This window comes from Coffea arabica, chromosome 2e, assembly GCF_036785885.1.
Source record: "Coffea arabica cultivar ET-39 chromosome 2e, Coffea Arabica ET-39 HiFi, whole genome shotgun sequence".
NCBI classification, from domain to species: Eukaryota; Viridiplantae; Streptophyta; class Magnoliopsida; order Gentianales; family Rubiaceae; genus Coffea; species Coffea arabica.
This window is the reverse complement of record NC_092313.1, coordinates 2,942,641-2,960,905: the sequence shown is the minus strand read 5'-3', so window position 1 is coordinate 2,960,905 and position 18,265 is coordinate 2,942,641. Positions and strand designations below refer to the sequence as shown.

At 36.2% G+C, this 18,265-nt stretch overlaps 2 protein-coding genes across 3 annotated transcripts; one reads left to right on the top strand and one right to left on the bottom strand.

The window, feature by feature from the left end:
- The first annotated feature begins 2,824 nt into the window (after positions 1 to 2,824).
- On the top strand, positions 2,825 to 4,115 carry LOC113730126 (carboxylesterase 1-like). The gene has a single exon (XM_027254617.2). The coding sequence runs from the start codon at positions 2,950 to 2,952 to the stop codon at positions 3,931 to 3,933; it is 984 nt and encodes a 327-aa protein (XP_027110418.2). The 5' UTR covers positions 2,825 to 2,949; the 3' UTR covers positions 3,934 to 4,115.
- Positions 4,116 to 14,624: 10,509 nt separating this feature from the next.
- On the bottom strand, positions 14,625 to 17,860 carry LOC113730125 (gibberellin 20 oxidase 1-D). 2 transcript variants are annotated; one of them, XM_027254616.2, is made up of 4 exons: positions 17,544 to 17,860; positions 15,986 to 16,608; positions 15,544 to 15,865; positions 14,625 to 15,404 (listed from the first exon to the last, which is right to left on the bottom strand). In XM_027254616.2, the coding sequence occupies exons 1-4, from the start codon at positions 17,553 to 17,555 to the stop codon at positions 15,141 to 15,143; spliced, it is 1,221 nt and encodes a 406-aa protein (XP_027110417.1). In that variant the 5' UTR covers positions 17,556 to 17,860; the 3' UTR covers positions 14,625 to 15,140. The 2 variants fall into 2 exon arrangements, with proteins under 2 accessions (XP_027110417.1, XP_071934238.1); XM_072078137.1 differs by having other exon boundaries at positions 17,486 to 17,859.
- Between the last annotated feature and the right edge of the window lie 405 nt (positions 17,861 to 18,265).

The following is an 18,265-nucleotide window of genomic DNA, read 5'->3' as shown; positions in this document are numbered from 1 at the left end:
AATTTAAAGAGATTAATTAATTGATAAATTAATAATTTATTAATTATTGAGAGTGTACTTAAAATTCTATTTAAGGAATATAAACTAATTCATATGTAGTTGATTTGTAAGTATAATTTAATTCTATTAATATCTTCATTCAATTACGTAGTAATTGATATCATTTTTTTTGTTATCAAGATGTTAGGAATACTAAACGATAAATATAAAAAAGATAGATGTCCACGGTGCATGTGGGATGTTTTCGATTATACTCACTCACATAATGTTTATGCATTTGTGATCAGTCATGGCTAATTTTGAATGAGATTCAGTTAGATTTAAGTTTTAAGAAAAAACAAACAATAATAAACTCATATTTTAGAAAAATATAATATGTAATTTTAGTGAATTATTAATTTATTATATAGTGGAACCGAAAGACTATATAAAGCTCTCAAAAAATTATTATCTTATTATTAATTTAGCTTGTTAGTACAAGTCCGGACTGTGATTTAATAGAGATTAACTTTGGCTCAGCTCCATTCGAGAATACAAGCAACTAAATAAAATGTTCCTAAAAAAGAAATTACCGCGTAGCATTTGCCGAATGAAGTCAGATGGCAGTTGGTATCTGAAAACTAGGTGTAAGCCATTGCCTCAGATGTGTGCATGAAGTCACCCAGAATGTTAATGCAACTTCTTGTCAAGAACTACTCACAACAATGCCAAATCTAGGTTCATAAGATAACACAATAGACAATACAAATGACGCCAAGAGAAATGGCAGTTTTGTTAGTATTTTTGTATCCTGATTTTTTTTGCTTTCTACAATTTCCTTCTTTTTTTTTTTTTGCAACTTTAGCAAAAGAATTAGTTACTTTCAGCAGGTAGTCTTGTCAATTCACCACTTCTAATAATGGGGACTTCTTGTCTTATCAAACTGACAAGGGTAAGAAGAGAGATTTCCAAAACCACAGGGGTGCTAAGTGCTATTATGGCACATCACATGGGAGGTTTGGGAAATTATTCCATAAATTTATGCTGCAAACGAGTCTGTAAATGCAGGCACAGATACAACTTATTAAAAAAGAAAAAGAAAAAGAAAAGAATCTTCGTATATGCGCAAGACTAACAACATAGAAAGCATATGTAGCAAGTAGGGCAGTAAAAGAATCAAATTAAAAATGGATAAAATTGACAGACTAAAATTTCAAGTTTGGTACTCAAACTAAAATTTGAATAGGCTTGAGTTGGATAAAAGTTTAAACTCTGAACTCAAGTTTCATAATAGGCTTGAGCTCAAATTTTCAGATGAATTTCTCTTTTTATGTTTTAATCATTAATGTTATTGTGTATTTTGTTGAATCATAATTACTGCTTGAACTTTGAGCTGAAATCAAGCTAGGTGAAATTATGATTTCAATCAATTAGCCGTTTTCTCGACTTATAACTGCACAAGTGCTTTAATAACATATAGATAGCTATGAGTAATAATTAATTGCTGACATCTATACTGCGAAGTGTTCAAAGGGTATGCAATACTTATCTTGCGTATTGCTCTTTTGCCTGTCAATAAAAGTTGGAGCTCACACCAAAAGAGAAAAAAAATTATTACTAATCTTGAGTATATGATCATTAACATTCTTGAACTCAATGTAGTTTACTACTAATCAAAAAATTTTTTTTTTTTGAAAAACTACTAATCAAAATTTACTACTAATTTTTTTTGATTAGTTTACTACTAATCAAAATTAGTGAACAAAATTTGCCTTTGCTAACAATTTTGCCTTACCTCTCCAACCCAATCATAGACAATCTTAAATCTTATCAAGTACTTCGTCCCCAAGTTCTTGAAACGATGCAAAAGAATCCACACGGAGACGGTGGCATAATAACAAAGCTAAATGGTATCTCTACATATATATATATATATAATACTAAATTCAATTTTAAATTTTAAATTTTTGAAAACAAATCTACTAACATCACTATCAATTTACGATGAGTTGGAATCTCAAAATTCACAAACATTTCGGAACGGAGAGAGTAGCTAATATCGTCACTGTTTTAGGCCTTTTTTATTTTTTTTAAAGAAAACTCAATGCTAAACACATCAAATGCATCTGGGGTAATTACAGTAAACACTAGTTTCCATGTGTTTGAAGTTTAGGCAATTTAAGTAGATATTAAACTATGCTAAGCTGTATTTTGAATGTGTCACTATATATGGTTTCTTATATATGATTTTTTTTAAATTCATACGAGTGCGTAGTACATCCGTCTGATCCGATAGTGATTCATACGAGTGCGTAGTACATTCCTATTCTCCCCCAGAGTAGGCTAAACTAAGAATAAGAGTAGGGTAAACTAACTATTACGGTCTAATAAAAAAAATTTTTTGGTGCTTGGCTAATAACACAAGAATCACAAAGACCAAATGGCTCAGCCGCCATCGGATGGCTGCTGACTTATAACCACATATTACCCATCCCCACGATCGCGACAATCGGCGACTACTTTGTTCAAAGTCCTATTTTATTTTATTTTATTGTCAAAGTCCTTTTGGAAGCTGTGATATGTTGAATTTTGCACGGAACTTGTTTGGTTCTTTACCATAATTGCGGGTATTAAAAATGGAAATTATGTATCATCCAAATTCAGTAATATTTGAAATAAAAATAAGTTTTAAACTCCGTGGGATTCTGTCGTTATTTAAACTAAAGTTGATATCTATGTCAATCGAACAGCCCAAAAAAAAAAAAAAGAAAAACTAGATTTAAATATTCTCTTTACTCAGGTGGTGGTGTGTAAAAAAGCTCGGTCCAAAACTTTCAAATGTGTTTCTATAATTAGATTCGGATATGCCTCCTTATCTATTATTTAGTTACGTTCCAATCCCGACAGCTAACCAAAAGCAGTAGCTTGTTTGCATACACTCGAGGAAGCAGAGAAGCAAAAGTGAGGAGAATGGGGAAAGACAAGATTCCACGCCCGGTGTTTAACAATCCCTTCCTCAACATCATCGTTAATCCTGATGATGGCACTGTCAAACGTGACCCTGAAATCCGTAACCCCCCAAATTCTGATCCCAACGGCACTTCCGCCGTTATCAGCAAGGACGTTACCCTCCACCCTCACAACAACACGTGGATGCGCCTCTATCTTCCTCGCCAGGCCAAAGCCGCTGCTTCCCCTGCAAGCCGTAGGAAGCTGCCCCTCGTAGTTTACTATCACGGCGGCGGCTTCGTCTTTTGTAACGCGGATACCAATCTTTACGACGTGTTCTGCCAGGGACTGGTGGAAAACGTCGGAGTCATGGTTATCTCGCTGGACTACCGCCTGGCCCCCGAACACCGCCTTCCTGCGGCTTACCAAGACGCCATGGACGGCTTGCACTGGATCAAATCCGCCCGAGATGAGTGGGTTAGGGATTATGCTGATCTCAACAACTGTTACCTGGCCGGGACCAGTGCCGGCGGAAACTTGGCTTACAACGCCGGCTTGCTTGCAGTCTCTGCGGCAAAGGACCTGGAGCCGTTGAAAATCAAAGGGATGATACTGCATCATCCATATTTCAGTGGGACCAAGAGAACCGGGTCGGAGCAGAGGCTGGCCCGCGACTCGCTCTTGCCCCTCTACGCCATTGATCAGATGTTTGATTTGAGTTTGCCTGAAGGGGCTGATCATGATCACGAGTACTGTAACCCGTTGATCAATGGAGGGTCAAAGCTCGTTGACCTGATGAAGTCATCGGGTTGGCGGGTCTTGGTCACGGGTTGCTTCGATGACCCGTTGGTCGACGCGGGTATAGAGTTTGCTAAGATGCTGGACGCCAAGGGGGTACGGACCGTGACGTTCTTGAGCGATGGGTATCATGCAATGGAGGTTTTTGATCCATCTACGTCTGGCCCATTTTATGCAGCTGCCAAGGATTTCCTGTCCACAAACTAACTACTTGTTGGGAATTTTTTTTTTCCCTTTTTTTGGGCTTTAAATGGAAAAAAACAAGACAAGTAGGTTGGCAAAAATTCGTGCTTGTTTTAAGTTGGTGTACATCCATTACTGATGCTTTTTACTTGTGTGTTGATTTCCTTGTGTATTTTAATTCTGAATTTCGACTTTTAAGTTCCCAATTTTCATCTATTAGATCTCTGTTTATCTCAAACATAGTTCTATATATAATTGGTACTGGATTCAAACCGAAATTATTCTCTTGAAACTTTACCTGAATTATTTCAAAAAAAAAAAGAAGAAACTTTACCTGAAATTTATCCTAGAATACAGTTTAGTTCCGACAAAGCCTGATAAACCAAACGCATTGATAATATTTGGATCCGGGAAAGAAGAAGACCGAAAAATTGAAACTCGAGAGAATTATCGTTCAAGTGCCTTAATTTGAAAAAGAAGTATTTTATTTTCAATCACAATTAGACATGTATAATCTTTAGCTAGTCGTACTTCCACAGAATTTGAAGGATAAAGGCCCACATATATATATATATATATATATGAATTAATATTTCATACATTGACAGTGTATACACTTTTATCATTGTTGGATATATAATATATAACTTGAATTTAAATTTGAAATTCAAATATTATATATGTGGCATACATCCAACCGTGATAGTATGTGTATTGTTAGTGTATAAAAGATTTATTATATATATACACTGGCAGTGTATACTTTAACGGGTCTAGATGCATGCCATATATACAAATTTTGATCTTTAAACTCAAATTCAGATGATATGGCATTTATCCAACCCCATCAGTATATATACTGACAGTGTAGGAAAGATTAATCCATATATATGTGTGTGTTTGTGTTATTTGCACTCCCATTTTTATTAATCATACTCTCATTATTATTTTGATAACTAGGGGGAAAAGCCCACGCAACGCGTGGGAGTTTAGTGCCTATAATTAAAGATGGTTAATAATTATTATTTGGCATTTTCTAGTATAAGAATTGAAGCATGACAATTTTATTATGTGATATTAAATAAAAAAAATCATATGTTACATATTGAGTTAAAAAATATAATATGCAATAAAACATAATTATAAGATACGATCAACTACTTTGCATCTAACCTAGTATAATAAAAGACCTATTTTATATCTGCTCATGCATTTTAGGGATATTAAAATTTGTTATTTAGTTTGAATTTGATCTTGATATGAGGGCAATCCACCACATTATCTTGTCATATAAGTGATATTTGAACAATTAGCATACTTGAAGAAATCATTGTTACTGGAATTTCGGTTCTTGCAAGCCAAATTCTTGAATTTATATTGATTCCAAGGACAAATATCATCATGAGGCCTTCACATTGAGTAAGCAATTAATTATAATTTATTGTATGATTTAGGACATATAGCAAAGCATCTCCTTCTCGATAGGGGTTACAATTACGAAATATCAGTTTTGTGTTAGTTGCAAAGATATACAACTCACATGCCAATTTAGAGGAATAATTACCTCTAAAAAATACTAAAGCATCTTAATCCATTCAATTCAAGAAAAACAATTAAAAGTAATGAGGTACATACTTTAGATTTGTAGCCAAATAGTTTTAAGTAGATAGTTAAACATATTGGCAAATCAGATGAAGTGAAAAATTGTCTAAATGGAATAGTCAATAAAGTAGCAAATGATTTGAAAATTACCCTAACTAATAGTTAAAACAACAAAAGAAGTAGATGCAATCTATAAATGGGAAAATTTATGATGATAAAGTTATTTTAAACCATAAATAACAATTAACAAATGTGGTCTCTTCCTTATCAAGCTTGTCTAACATGGACAATTGAATTAAAATACTAAAAAATTATTGCACATACAACTTGCAATATTACATATTTTTTACAACCAAAAAGTAGATTGGTTAAAGAAAACATACCTATTGAAAAATGTGTTATAAAATGGGAAAGAGGAGTAGCTAATATAGCAATGTCCGAATTCAATATACTGCATGATTGTGGTGGAAAAAAACCTATAAGTAAATGAAATGAATTTGAATAAATAGGGGTTACTATGATAACGGCCAACTTCTCTGCGAATTGACATTAATAGTGTCTTAACATCTATATATCATAACTTTGCAAATAACTGATGAGAAAGGCTTTAAGAAATTAAAAGACTTAGATGTTAATACAATTAAATGATTAGAAGGGCTTTTATGTAATTTCACTAAAACACAAGCTGAATTCAGTTGTACCCAATGTTTAATCGGATATCAAACACTATCACATATCAAACTTACCCCTAGCTTTAAATGTTTAAAAGGACATATAAGTAATTACAACAAAACTAAATTAGTTATAATGACTCATATTCAACACTTTAATTGCACTTCAAACACTCTCATATTTCCAAAAAAGTCCCACCCTTGCGGTTGAAATTCAAGTTCTAAACTCATTCTTATATAGTATAAGGATATATTTTTTATTTATTAGATTATATGATAAAATAGATGGTGGAGTGCACGCATTCATGCATACATAGCTACATACAATCCATCAATCTCTAAAAAGAGAATATACAAGATGGATACGGTTTGGGACAGACGATATTATAGCCCAATAGCATAATCAGAAGGATCCGCTTCATTGTGTGAGGAATTATGAGCAGGAAGGAAATCAGTTTCAGTATTGGGCCAAAAATCAGTCCGGTGTGCATGCACGGACACAGTTTCAGTATTGGGCCAAAAATCACTCCGGTGTAGTATGTAACGCCTTCACGTTTCACACTATTGTTGAATTTATTTAAACAAAAAAAAAGAGAAATGGGAGTATAAAATATTCTTAAAACTCATTGTTTTTTTAAATAAGTAAACTCATTACCATATGTTGGAGAGTGTTTTTTTTTTTCAGACTCCTTTCGGTTCCTTTTCTTTTTTTCCCTGCCCGGAAAGGGATTGGACTATTGGAGTTGGAAATGGGGATGATGGTTTTTGATACATTATTGAACCTCGTCATATAGAGGAATAGAGAATTTCAGTCACTTTTTGGGACCAATTCTTGAATTTTAATTGCTGAAAAGTAAGGATTAGACGTCTTATTATTATTGGAACGGAGGAAGTATCGCCAGAGGCAAAGCGGCGGAAATGATATGGAGAGACCCATTTGGAGGCTTCGGGCCATTGGGCTAGAGCAAGCCTGAGATCCACTCGATCCAAAGCACACATGGCCGAAAGCATGTCAGCGTGTCCAAATATTGCTAAATCAATTACAGTAACTTTGCCCCACAGACATTAATCAATATAGTTAATAGGAATTCCCGACTTTTTAATCAGGAATTCGTGATTTACTCAACCTAAATGCCAAAGTAAAAAAAGATTTGTAAGTGGCAGGCAGAAGTAGGCTGACTCAAAAGACAATTGATGTCTAGACTCAAGAATTATTTTTGTATTTTTTTTTTTGTTGCTGTTTATAGCTGATAGGGAGGAACAGCTCAAGAGAGTATATCAAAGAGCCTAATATATAAGTCAGGAACCCAACTCTGATCCAAAAATTTAAACTATTAGGTTTTGGACCCTTATTTACATATTAACCGTTCTTTCTCTATCTTTCGGACCAATATGGGACATAATCTGCTCATGAGTAATTCAGTCTCGCAACCTGAAACTCTGATACCAATTTGATAGGGAGAAACATCTCGAGAGAGAGCCCAATATGTAAGTTAGGAACCCAATTATGACCCAAAAGTTTAAGCTATTAGGTCTTGTGCCCTTATTTACATATTAACCGTTATTTCTCTATTTTTCGGACCAATGTGGAACATAATACGTTATTCATGAACCTAACAATAGCTCATTCCCTTCTTGTTTCCTTTGGGAAGAAAAAGAAAAAGAAAAAGAAAAAAGAAAAGTAGAAAATACAGGAAAGTAGTAACACGCTTATTTACACTAATTATTGGGAATAGCCTTTGTATCATTCTCTGAATTCGTACTTCCAACTATTTTTTTTTGTTCGTCTCACACAGATCACAATACAAAAGGCGGCAGTAAAATTTTTCTAAATAACTTCAACCCAGACGCACAAATTTTTATAGCTCTAATTATTTCTCTACTAAATTCCAAGTCACAATGGGCTCAAAAGTTTTAGTGTAAAAAATGTACCACTACATGTATGGATATTTACGATCAGGAGGTGAATCCAACTGCTTAATAAGTGAATGATTACAGAGAGAAAAGAATTGTTGGTACCGAGGACCGGTGCCAACATATACGTATGGCAGTATAATAACCAAAACTAATTTCAGAGTAGCTGTGCCAAAATTAAAGAAATGGCTATACAGCTAAGGAAATCTACTGTTCTTTGTCCGTAATCGGGAATTTCCATGCACGAACATGTAGAGTTGGACTTGAGTCATTATCACAACTCAGTAGTGTTGGGCAAAGAAAGTTACAAATATTAGCGAACCAAATATCCTATCATAAACTAGGAAAAGATCCCCAACTGATGAAGACTAAAATAATACACCATTTTTTGCATTATGTGGCAATCCCTTGAGCCCAGCTGCCATGTTCAGAATCTTCATGGAAGATCTCATTGGCAATGGGGGGGCCGTTGCCGTTTTTAGAACCGGATAAGAAAGATGACGGTGAGTTAGTGTTAAGTAAGAGTCTTGTCCTATGCACAATGGTATATCTTCGTATCAATTCCATTCTTCAATAAAGATAAATTTGGTGGTAACAAAAGACAAAAAAGAGTAGAGAAAATAGGATCATTAGGGCGTGATTAATGAAATGCTGTACCATCCATCCTGGCACAAAAAAATTATGGAGTAGAATCTTTGGGTAAATAATTTTTTAAAAGGAAGGTTTGATGAGAGACGAGGTATCCCAACTCGATGTGATCATGATTCTTGTCTTAACACGGTCTAATACTTCTAAACTGCCAACTTGAATTACGTACGACCGACCTAATCTAGCAAGTAGTGATAGTATTAAGTTAATGTCGATTATGAAATCCTAGTTGTATTTACAGCCATCATTAAGTGTTTTTATACCGTTCGGACTTCTACAGATACGGCACGAGTCGATACCCCTTTTTCCTCTCCTCTCTCCCCCCCCCCCCCCCCCCCAAAAAAAAGACGCCAGGTACATATTACTATCATTCAAGAGAACGGACAAATACAAAAAAAATAAATCAAACCAAAAGAATTAAATAAGACGCAGCCCCCCTAGGCTTCTGGTTGACAGAGCTATCAGGGAATAAAACCTTGAGGCATTATGTGGACTGTGTATTTTATCTGTGCCTGATTTTTAAGCATTTTATCTCCAGAGATTATGTTATGAAAAAGCGTTACGAGAGTGTTTGGATAGCACAATTATCTCAAATAATATTTCGCTTGCATCATAAACACATTTCCTAATCCATCTTTTTATATTCTCAATTATTTTTTTATCTCACATACATCACATCACAAAAAGTGCTACAATAATTATTTCAAATAATATTTCAAATAATACTTTATCCAAACGTTGAAAATGTAAGGTTCTGTTGTTTTTACGTGTTATAGGCTTATAGCTATCAATTTTTTTTGCGGTAATATTTAAAGGAGATGAAAACAATGGGCACAATTATCGAAAAAATAATTTTTAAAAAAAAGAAGAAGAGAGAGAGGTATTCGTCGTTTTTCATGCAGATAAAACAAGATTTTGTAGTATTAAAGATACAAACGGAGCATTCCAAAGAAGGCTTAGCTCCTCAGAGCCTTCATGTGCACAGGACAACAGAGCTTCGACAAAGGCTGAAGGGCCCCCATTGGTTGCAGAAATAAAATCTGTTGTGAGCTGAGCCTAAAACAACAGAGAGAGAGCTAGCTCAGTTGTTGTTGTTGTTGTTGTTGTTGGCACTACTATCTGGTATTTGCTTTGCTGTGACCGTGACTGTGACTTGAGCGCTTGCATAGGTATGTATGAATTAGGTTATCTCTTGCTTTCTTTTTTTTTTTTTCTTAATTTAAAAAAAAGGGTTTTCGGATAGAATATGCTCCTATACCATACTAGTAGTCCTCTAGTAGTAGCAACTAGTAAGAATTGAATTATGAAGTTGGTTGTCCAGACTCCACCAGTACTAGTACCATATGTATGTGAGGAGGAGGAGCACTGCCACCAAAACACGTAGCCTAAAATAATAAACAAATTAATCCAAAGAAGGAAGGATATTAGGAAGCGGTTAAGGCAGAATTACATAATTAATAATATTGTACAAAAAAACATTTAGGCAATTTGTTGTTTTTGTAGAGAGAGGGGTTCAGAAGTACTGATCCAGCAGCTGGACTCAGAATCGGAGTAGGTTAAATTATTGATTGTACGGATCATCAAATAAATTGAAGATTGAGGGGTAAAAAATGGCTTTTTTTCATCAGGCGACAGATTTAATAATAATAATGGTCCCAAAAATATTTCCAAGGTCTTTTTCAACTTTTCAAAGTTAGATTGTAGAGGCACCTTTTGAAACGGGTAAGCAATTGAAACTCCTTGAAAGGGGTGTTTTGTTTTCTCCTTTTTTTAACCCTTCGCCAAAGGGGAAAAAAAATATTTTTTTTAGGGTGGGTGGTGATCGACTGGATAACCTGAATTGCTTACGGCGTCGGAAATGGCAAATGGAGACAAGGGCTACGACAAAAGATGAAAATGAATTTTTAAGGTATGACAGGTGGAAATTATGACACAATCCTAAGACATGTCGTGTAATGCTAGAGAATGCAGGTACATCGCCACACACGGCCACAGCATACAACAAATATTGCCACGTGAAGCGGGCCTGTTGGAGGGCGATGTGGGCTTTCCTTTGTCCTAACCTACGGCGGCTGCTGTTCTCTTTGTTACTTTTTTTTTTTTTTTTTTCCGCTCCCTCTCCCTTTGAAATTCTTTTAAAAAAAAAAAAAATTTTGTAATGCGTGAATAAGGGACAACGAGGAGAAATATATATATACATATATATATATATAGAAACACACACAGACACACTTACTTACATATTGAGTACATAGTAGAAATGATGAAAACGACGAACAATTTAATGAAGGAAACAAACATATATATATATATATATATATAGTAGTAATTCTGTTCCTGTCAATCTAGAAAGAAAGGCATTCGTCTTTCTTATTGACTTTTAATGTATGCTTCTAGGCCATGCAGCACTATCGTTGACAATGAGTCTACATAACTTTTCAGGTGCACAAACAAATTTACCCTTATGGTCCTGCAACCGTTTTGTTTCTTTTTTCTTTTTCCTTTTCTTTTCAATAAGATTGGAATAAATGTGACAGAATAAAATCAACGCTAGAATTTAAAGTGTCAATTATGAGAGTTGCCCTCGCCATGTGACTTATATATCAGCCGATTGATTGTATGGATTCGATCCTTACTAACTCCACACCTCTCACATGTAATTAATTAGTAATTACGCACCAGAACAATTTCCAACTTGTCATTTTGTGAAATTATATATGTTAACTACGACATAGACGTGCTGCTGGCTAGTTGATAGCCTCTCCTTATTTCTCAGATAGGTATGTGAATCTGAATGAAAGACGTGGAGAGAGTCGGGTGGGTTAGATGGTAAGACTTACGACGAGAGGGATTGTAACTAATTAATTAAGTGATCTTTGATTCAAATCACCTCACTTATTTAAAAAAAAAAAATTGATTAAAAAAATCCCTATAAAACATATCATTCCAAACAAAAAAAAAAAATCAAGATATAAAGCCCGGGTGCCACTAAAACTGCAGTTTGCTCAAACTTCAAGAAAGCTAAAAGATGCGAACTTTTTTTTGTTGGTAATTATTTTGCTAAGTTTGTCGTGTTCTTTTGCAAACCTAAGCAATTTTTTTCTGGGGAATTCTACAGGGAAACGACATTGACACATTCATCTGAAGCAAAAACAAGATACAACTTTCAATAATGTGTTCTAAATCTAACTATCAAAGCATCATCCTTATCCAAGAATCGCGTGCTTAATTTCACATGTACGTATTATATACATGTGAAATTATGCAATGAAAAAGACCTCCACATCTCTTACTGCCTTTATTTAGAAAAACATTAGCCTAGGGGATGGATGATTCATATCAAGGAGAGTTTGAGTTATGCCATCTGAACATTAATTATTAGGTAATAACAGTCGTACGTCACGAGTAACTGTTCCATATCTTCATCAACTTTCCTCTCTTGATGTGATAAAATTAGTCTAGAGAAACAACATGTGGAGCGGCAGGATAAGAGTTTAGCTTGTGGACAAATCATGGGTGGAATATTTTACTACAGAAATAAAATATATAAGGGTTTCAAACTTTGAGCTATCATTTGGTTTCTCCAGAATTTCAATGACATTTTATGTATTCTTCAAGGCCAGAGTACTACTAGTCTCTATCCCATCCTTGGATGGAGACAATAATATTTTCTTTTCCTCCAGTTTAGATGAGCATTAATATAAGCACTGTTTTATTTACGGTGCAAATATAGAAAAGTGCTACTTAATTATTACGTACTCACACCACCATTTTAATTAATTATGATAAGTGGTTAAGCGGAGGAGAAGTTGGTTTTGGCTAATAGTGTAGTGTAATTAACAGAGAAAAGAAGAAGAGAGAGTACTTACTACTTAGATTAGTTTAATATAAAATGACGGGGAAGAGTAGTGTTATGAGTACGCAAGGCCAACTGGACAAGAGCCCAGACAATGTCCTATGTGTCACTTTGGCATTCAGCATAGATAGCCATAAAGCTCCAAAACTCCAGATATGTAAAATAATGCCAGGAATAAAACCAAAACACTTGCAGAAGAATCCATTAAATTGAAAGCTCTGTCAACCCAAGTGGATTCTAGCTCCCTATGCATCTGAATCATTCATCGTCTGTCTGGGCCATGCTTTTCCTTGGATTTTATTGATTCATCTTCTTTTCTCTTAATTTTATACTTGTTTATTTCTAACTTCTATTTTTTTTTTTTTTTTTTTGGGGGGGGGGGGGGGGGTGGGGAAACTTGATGGAATTGAGGCCCACGAAGTTGAGTCGAGTTTGTCGTATGATCATTCGACGATTCAAGATATACATGACATCGTCCTCAAAGGGCTAATTTCTTTCATTAACAGTGGATTTGAGCTCATTAAAAATACTTACATTAACTCTAAGGTTAGGTCATCAACTATATTATGTACACATAGGATTAACCATACCATCAATTCAAGAGTTTTTTAGAAAGTCTATTTTATCTTTTGAAACATTAAAAGCCTATATTTGTTAGTCTTTAAAATGTCAAATGGGATTTAAAGTAATCAAACATCGAGATAATTTTAGCCACAATTCCGACAACATCCGTTTTGATTTTAGTACCATTCATTTAACTGTATTGGTTGCCGAATGGGGATTTGATACACTAGTAGTTAAGGATGAAATTTTAAAAATTAGAGGTTTTAAATTCAATTTTCTTTTTTTTCGTCCCCACTTCTTAAATCACATTCTTTCTTTTCCTGTTGAAAAAAAAAAAAACTAAGTTGAAGAATTGAAAAAATGTTAGTGCCAACACAAACTTTTTCAAAATCTGAAAGATCCCAAATAACCACCTAAAGAGAATTGCATGCTTGCCCGCATACCCCAAGTTGTGGAAACTCTATGGTATTATTATGGCTTTAAGAAAAGGACTTTGTATTCTAGGCATGCAATTCCAGAATCAGGACGCCGCACTTATAAAAGGAAAATATGTGGTTATACCGTTATAGTATTGCTGACGCGGCGCCGCAGTGGGAGTTTTCTCTATTTAAGAAGAAAATAAAATACGAAAACAGCTGGCGACTTTCACCACAAAAGTTCAAGAAAACTTTTTAATAGAATGACGAAATGACGAGACCATCTATCATGTTTTTCTTTTTTTATAAGCGGAAAGTTTTGAACTCCGAAACTTTTCATTTCCATTTACTTTTCATGTATCACTCAATATATTCCTCCCCTCGTTTGTCTTTTGATGTTAATTTAATGGTCAAATGTCAAGACCTAACTCAGATAATAAAAAGAATAATTAAGTGATTATATGATATTTTATTCTACTTTTAAACATTCTCCTTTTTTCTATGGTAAAATGTACAATCTACCTTAGATTCAAAAAACAAAAGGATAATAATAATAAACATAGGTTCCTTCTCTTTTGTATGAACGCGAATGACCTATGGTACAATATGCTCCATGTGCCGTTTGTATGTACACCCTCAAACATTATAGTAATTTATTACTAGCAAGATGGGAATATTGTTAACAATAAAGACTTTTTCCTTTTTTTTTTTCAATGTACAAGTAAAAAATTTTGAATTTGAAATCTCTCACTCACACGCTTTTACCGTGCCGTCAAATCATTAACACTTGTATATGCTTGCAGGGTTTGTTTTAAAGATCTATGTAGCCTTATTATTAGCTTGTGGCTGTGGGTAAAACCGTAAAAGTGGAAAGCCAGATGCAAGGAAAGGCAACGCAAGTACGATTTTCCATTTTGTTTCCTTTTTTGGTGGGGGCAACATTTGTACCCCTTTACTACTTCCGGGGGGCATCTTTTAAGTTGCGATACAAAAGACAGCGTGGGGGCATGGGATGCTGTTAATTGACAGACTCATGGAACACCATTGGTCAAAGAAAATTACAAAATTTGATGATAGAACTTTTTATTTTTCATTACTACTTCCCTTTCACTATCTCTCCTCTACTTTTCATTTAACTCTAACTTTTTGACATATACCGATCAAGAGGGGCGGGGAAAAAAAAAAAAAAAAAAACTGGCGTTCCCCCTAGATTTTTTCAGTTGTACACTAGCTAGTAGTGGTATGTTGTCCAAAATTTTGACATTGTAAAACAATCACCCCTGCCTGCCTTGGAAGTTCAATCCAATTCGACCATTCACCTGGCTACCAAGATCTTCTCTTTTTTTCTTTTTTTTTGGTTCTTTTACCTCCTGATCAGTTGTTTCTCTATCCTTTCAACATCATCCTCATCCGGCCCACGTATGGGACAATGATTAAGCTCACAGGAAAAGAACTACTACGTGGGACGACGCACGTTCGCACTACAAGTCTACAACCCGTTCTCTTACAAACTGAAACTCCAAATTTTTTTTTGTTGGGTTCTTTTTTCCCCCTTTTTGTTCAGATGTTTTTCTGTTGAAGCCAATTTGAGAACATCTGCAGGGTGTGCATGTCAGCTCTGTAGTGCTTCTGCGTAAACTCGAGGAGCTTCGGCCATGTGAAGTCGGGATATATCCGAGGGTTGTTGGAATCCACCAATTCGGTTGGTGGGCTCACCACCTTATCCTCCTTTGGGCACAGAAAGAAGGCTAGTGACTTCCTAGGAGTTTTGTTGTTTACCACTGCCCGGTGTAAGCAACTTTTGTATCTTCCATTCGAGAGTGCCTGAACAAGAACAAGAAGACCCGGCCAACTAATTCAGTTAATTTCTGCGGTCGGTCACTCTTACTCGCATGTAGATACTACTATAATTCAAGAACTAGTAATATAATGTAGCAAGAATTAATATGAATTGATTAACTACCATGAAAGTGTCGCCTATGTTGACAACAAAAGCGTTCATGTCGGGACCAATGGAGCGCCATTCCCCGTCTACAAATACTTGAAGCCCGCCCACAGTGTCTTGGTGGAGGATTGTTAGGGATGTCGGATCGCAGTGAGGTCCGGTTCCTAGTGTGAGCTCTGGTTTCTGGCACGGCGGGTAGTAATTCAATCTCATTATTGACTCATTTTCTTCGAAGAATTCTTTAAAACTCTCTCTGCTTACTCCCAGGCTCATCCCCAGTAGTTCCATGATCCCCAGCGAAAGGGTGCTCATCGCATTGCAATATTCTTGGTAAACCCCCCTGTATATAGATTTTTTTTTAAAAAAAGAAAAAAGAGTTAAATTACCAAACAAATTTAAGAGTTAATGCTGCTCAGGCACTAGCAAACATATTGATTAACATTCATTTCTTGATTCATACCCAAGGTGCAAGAATTGATGGCCCAATGTCTTCTCAAAATACTCTTCAACGATGTGGGATGACTCTTTCGCCGCAGAGAATTGAAAAGACAGGGTCTCCTTCCAGGGAAGCTTGGAGGAGAAGCGGCCAGTGAAACTACTAGCATAGCCACAATGCTCGCCCACCTTCCTCTGAGCCTTTTGCTTCTCGCAAAGTGGCTGTTCAAAGAAGGAGTCCATGCATCGATGGGCATCCGATATTAGACCAGCATCCACCCCGTGATTCACTACCAGAAAGAAACCGTGCTTCCGGCAAGCTTCGCCGACGATCCTTGAGGCTTCCTTGGCAGCAGAGGGGCTTCCCGAGAGAAAGCCGCCCAAGTCAACGAGCGGGACGGCAAGTTCCCGGGAATTGGGACTTGGCTTCTCGTGGTCAGGCCATATAAATTGAGTGGGAATGCTAGTCTGGTGCTGCAGGACGGAAGCGTCGAATACCAGCGGGTTTTGCTGCTGGCCCAGGCGTTCGGGATTGGACGATGACATGATTTCGGACGCGGATGCTTTGGTTGTGATCATACAATCAATAGCCATTGCATGAGAAGTGAGGAGCCTAAACAGTCGAGTCTGGAGAGCGAGGGAGCGGGCCTTCAGGGAGGTGGTGAGAGGGAATTAAGACTAGTCAGTTACTAGACGTAGATGGGAAAAATAAACAAATAGTAGGTCAGTTATTAGTCCTCCCCCCAAAAAAAGAAAAAGAAAAAAGGAGAGAGTGAAGTTGGAGAGTTGTGATAAGGTAAAAAGCCAAGGCCGTTCTCAATGGACAAATATGTGAACAAAACTTGGAATCTTATATAGGGGTCGATCTCCCTCCCTCTCTCTCTCTCTCTCTCCGTTTGGTAATTGGTGCCTCTCTTCCAACACACAAACTGGGAGTATTTAAAACCAACGTTTGCTACAAACAGAGGACCTCATATGAAAAGTTTTATATTTTGTCAAGAGGGCTTATGAATCCATAGATTTAGACAATACTCCATCATCTATTGGCTTCAGTGGTGTTGACAGGGAAGCGTTTCCCAATGACATTTTGGCTTTTACTTTGGGTAAGGGTGACTTAGCCTACCTCCTCCCACTCTCCCACCCCAATTAAAGAAATACTCCACTTATTGTTAATAAAAGTGTAAACTATCTACATTAGATAGAGTATGTCTAGCTAACGTCTTTTCCCCTTTAGAGATCAACAGGTAACAATGGGACTCAAAAGTGTTAGCCATCTTGTAGTACTTAAAAATGTGTGACAATAATAATGTTTAAAGAACCAAGAAAACTACTTTCAGCAAGAGCGGAGACTGAAAAATATGTCCCTGATCAGATTTTAACGAAAATATGCGAGGAAACGATCTCCTTCCGAGGATTAGTCGAATCAACTACATACCTTGCAGTGTATTCATAAAATTGACAATTTCAACAAAGTACCACATGATAATCGCATAATTGGCTGCGTATGTAAATAAAGTCATCATACCACTGGATAGTAGTAGCACGCAAGTGGTGGGGAAGAATGAATGCACAATTGTACGTACTTGGTAATACATTTGAGTATTTGGAATTTGGGAAAGAGGTGGAGTCTAATAATACGGCACCAGCGGTTGCGGTGGAGGGATCATAGACACCAAAAATACATGTAAAAACAACAGCGAGGCGGGCTCAAAATAGGATGAGACAGAAAGCGGTGTTGGGAATCAATGAAAGAGGATCTTCATGACAAAATTAAGGCGAAGGCCCCCCTGCAGGGGAAACGAAGGGGAAGGGGGGGGGGGTCCTGCTCGACCCAGAAGGCACACACAGAGAGAGTGGCGCAGACTAGCATGTAGTGGGAATAGCTAGGCGATGAACAAAAGAGTTTGAGCTTTGGTTGTCCATATATGTGTCAGCATATTTATGTGTGTGAGGAAGGAATCCACTACCACTGCCAGAGGACCAGAGGAGTTAAAAGAGTACAAACGAAAGATGAAAAGCCAAGCAGGGCCGACTAACTTTGCGCTGGTTTTTTTTTTTTTTTTTGCCCTTTCTCTGCTGCCATATCTATGTACACGAATAAGTAACAGCAATTCACATGTACAACAAAGGTAGGATTGTAAACGAGTCGAATTTTGATATAAACGAATCGAATTCGATTTTGATTTGACTTGATGTGGAACTCGAATTCGATAAGTTTTCAATCTAAAACTCGAGTTCGAGTTTAAATTTCAATTTGAATTTTGTCGAACTCGAACTCAAGCCTATTGGAGCTCAAATAAAATAA

Bases quoted from the DNA above. Each gene is read 5' to 3' on its own strand.
- LOC113730126 (XM_027254617.2), top strand. From the start codon at position 2,950: ATGGGGAAAGACAAGATTCCACGCCCGGTGTTTAACAATCCCTTCCTC.
- LOC113730125 (XM_027254616.2), bottom strand. The intron at 15,866-15,985 runs GTATGAATCAAG...ATCTATATACAG, and splicing joins CATCAATTCTTGCACCTTGG to GGGGGTTTACCAAGAATATT. The intron at 15,405-15,543 runs GTAGTTAATCAA...GTTCTTGTTCAG, and splicing joins ACATAGGCGACACTTTCATG to GCACTCTCGAATGGAAGATA.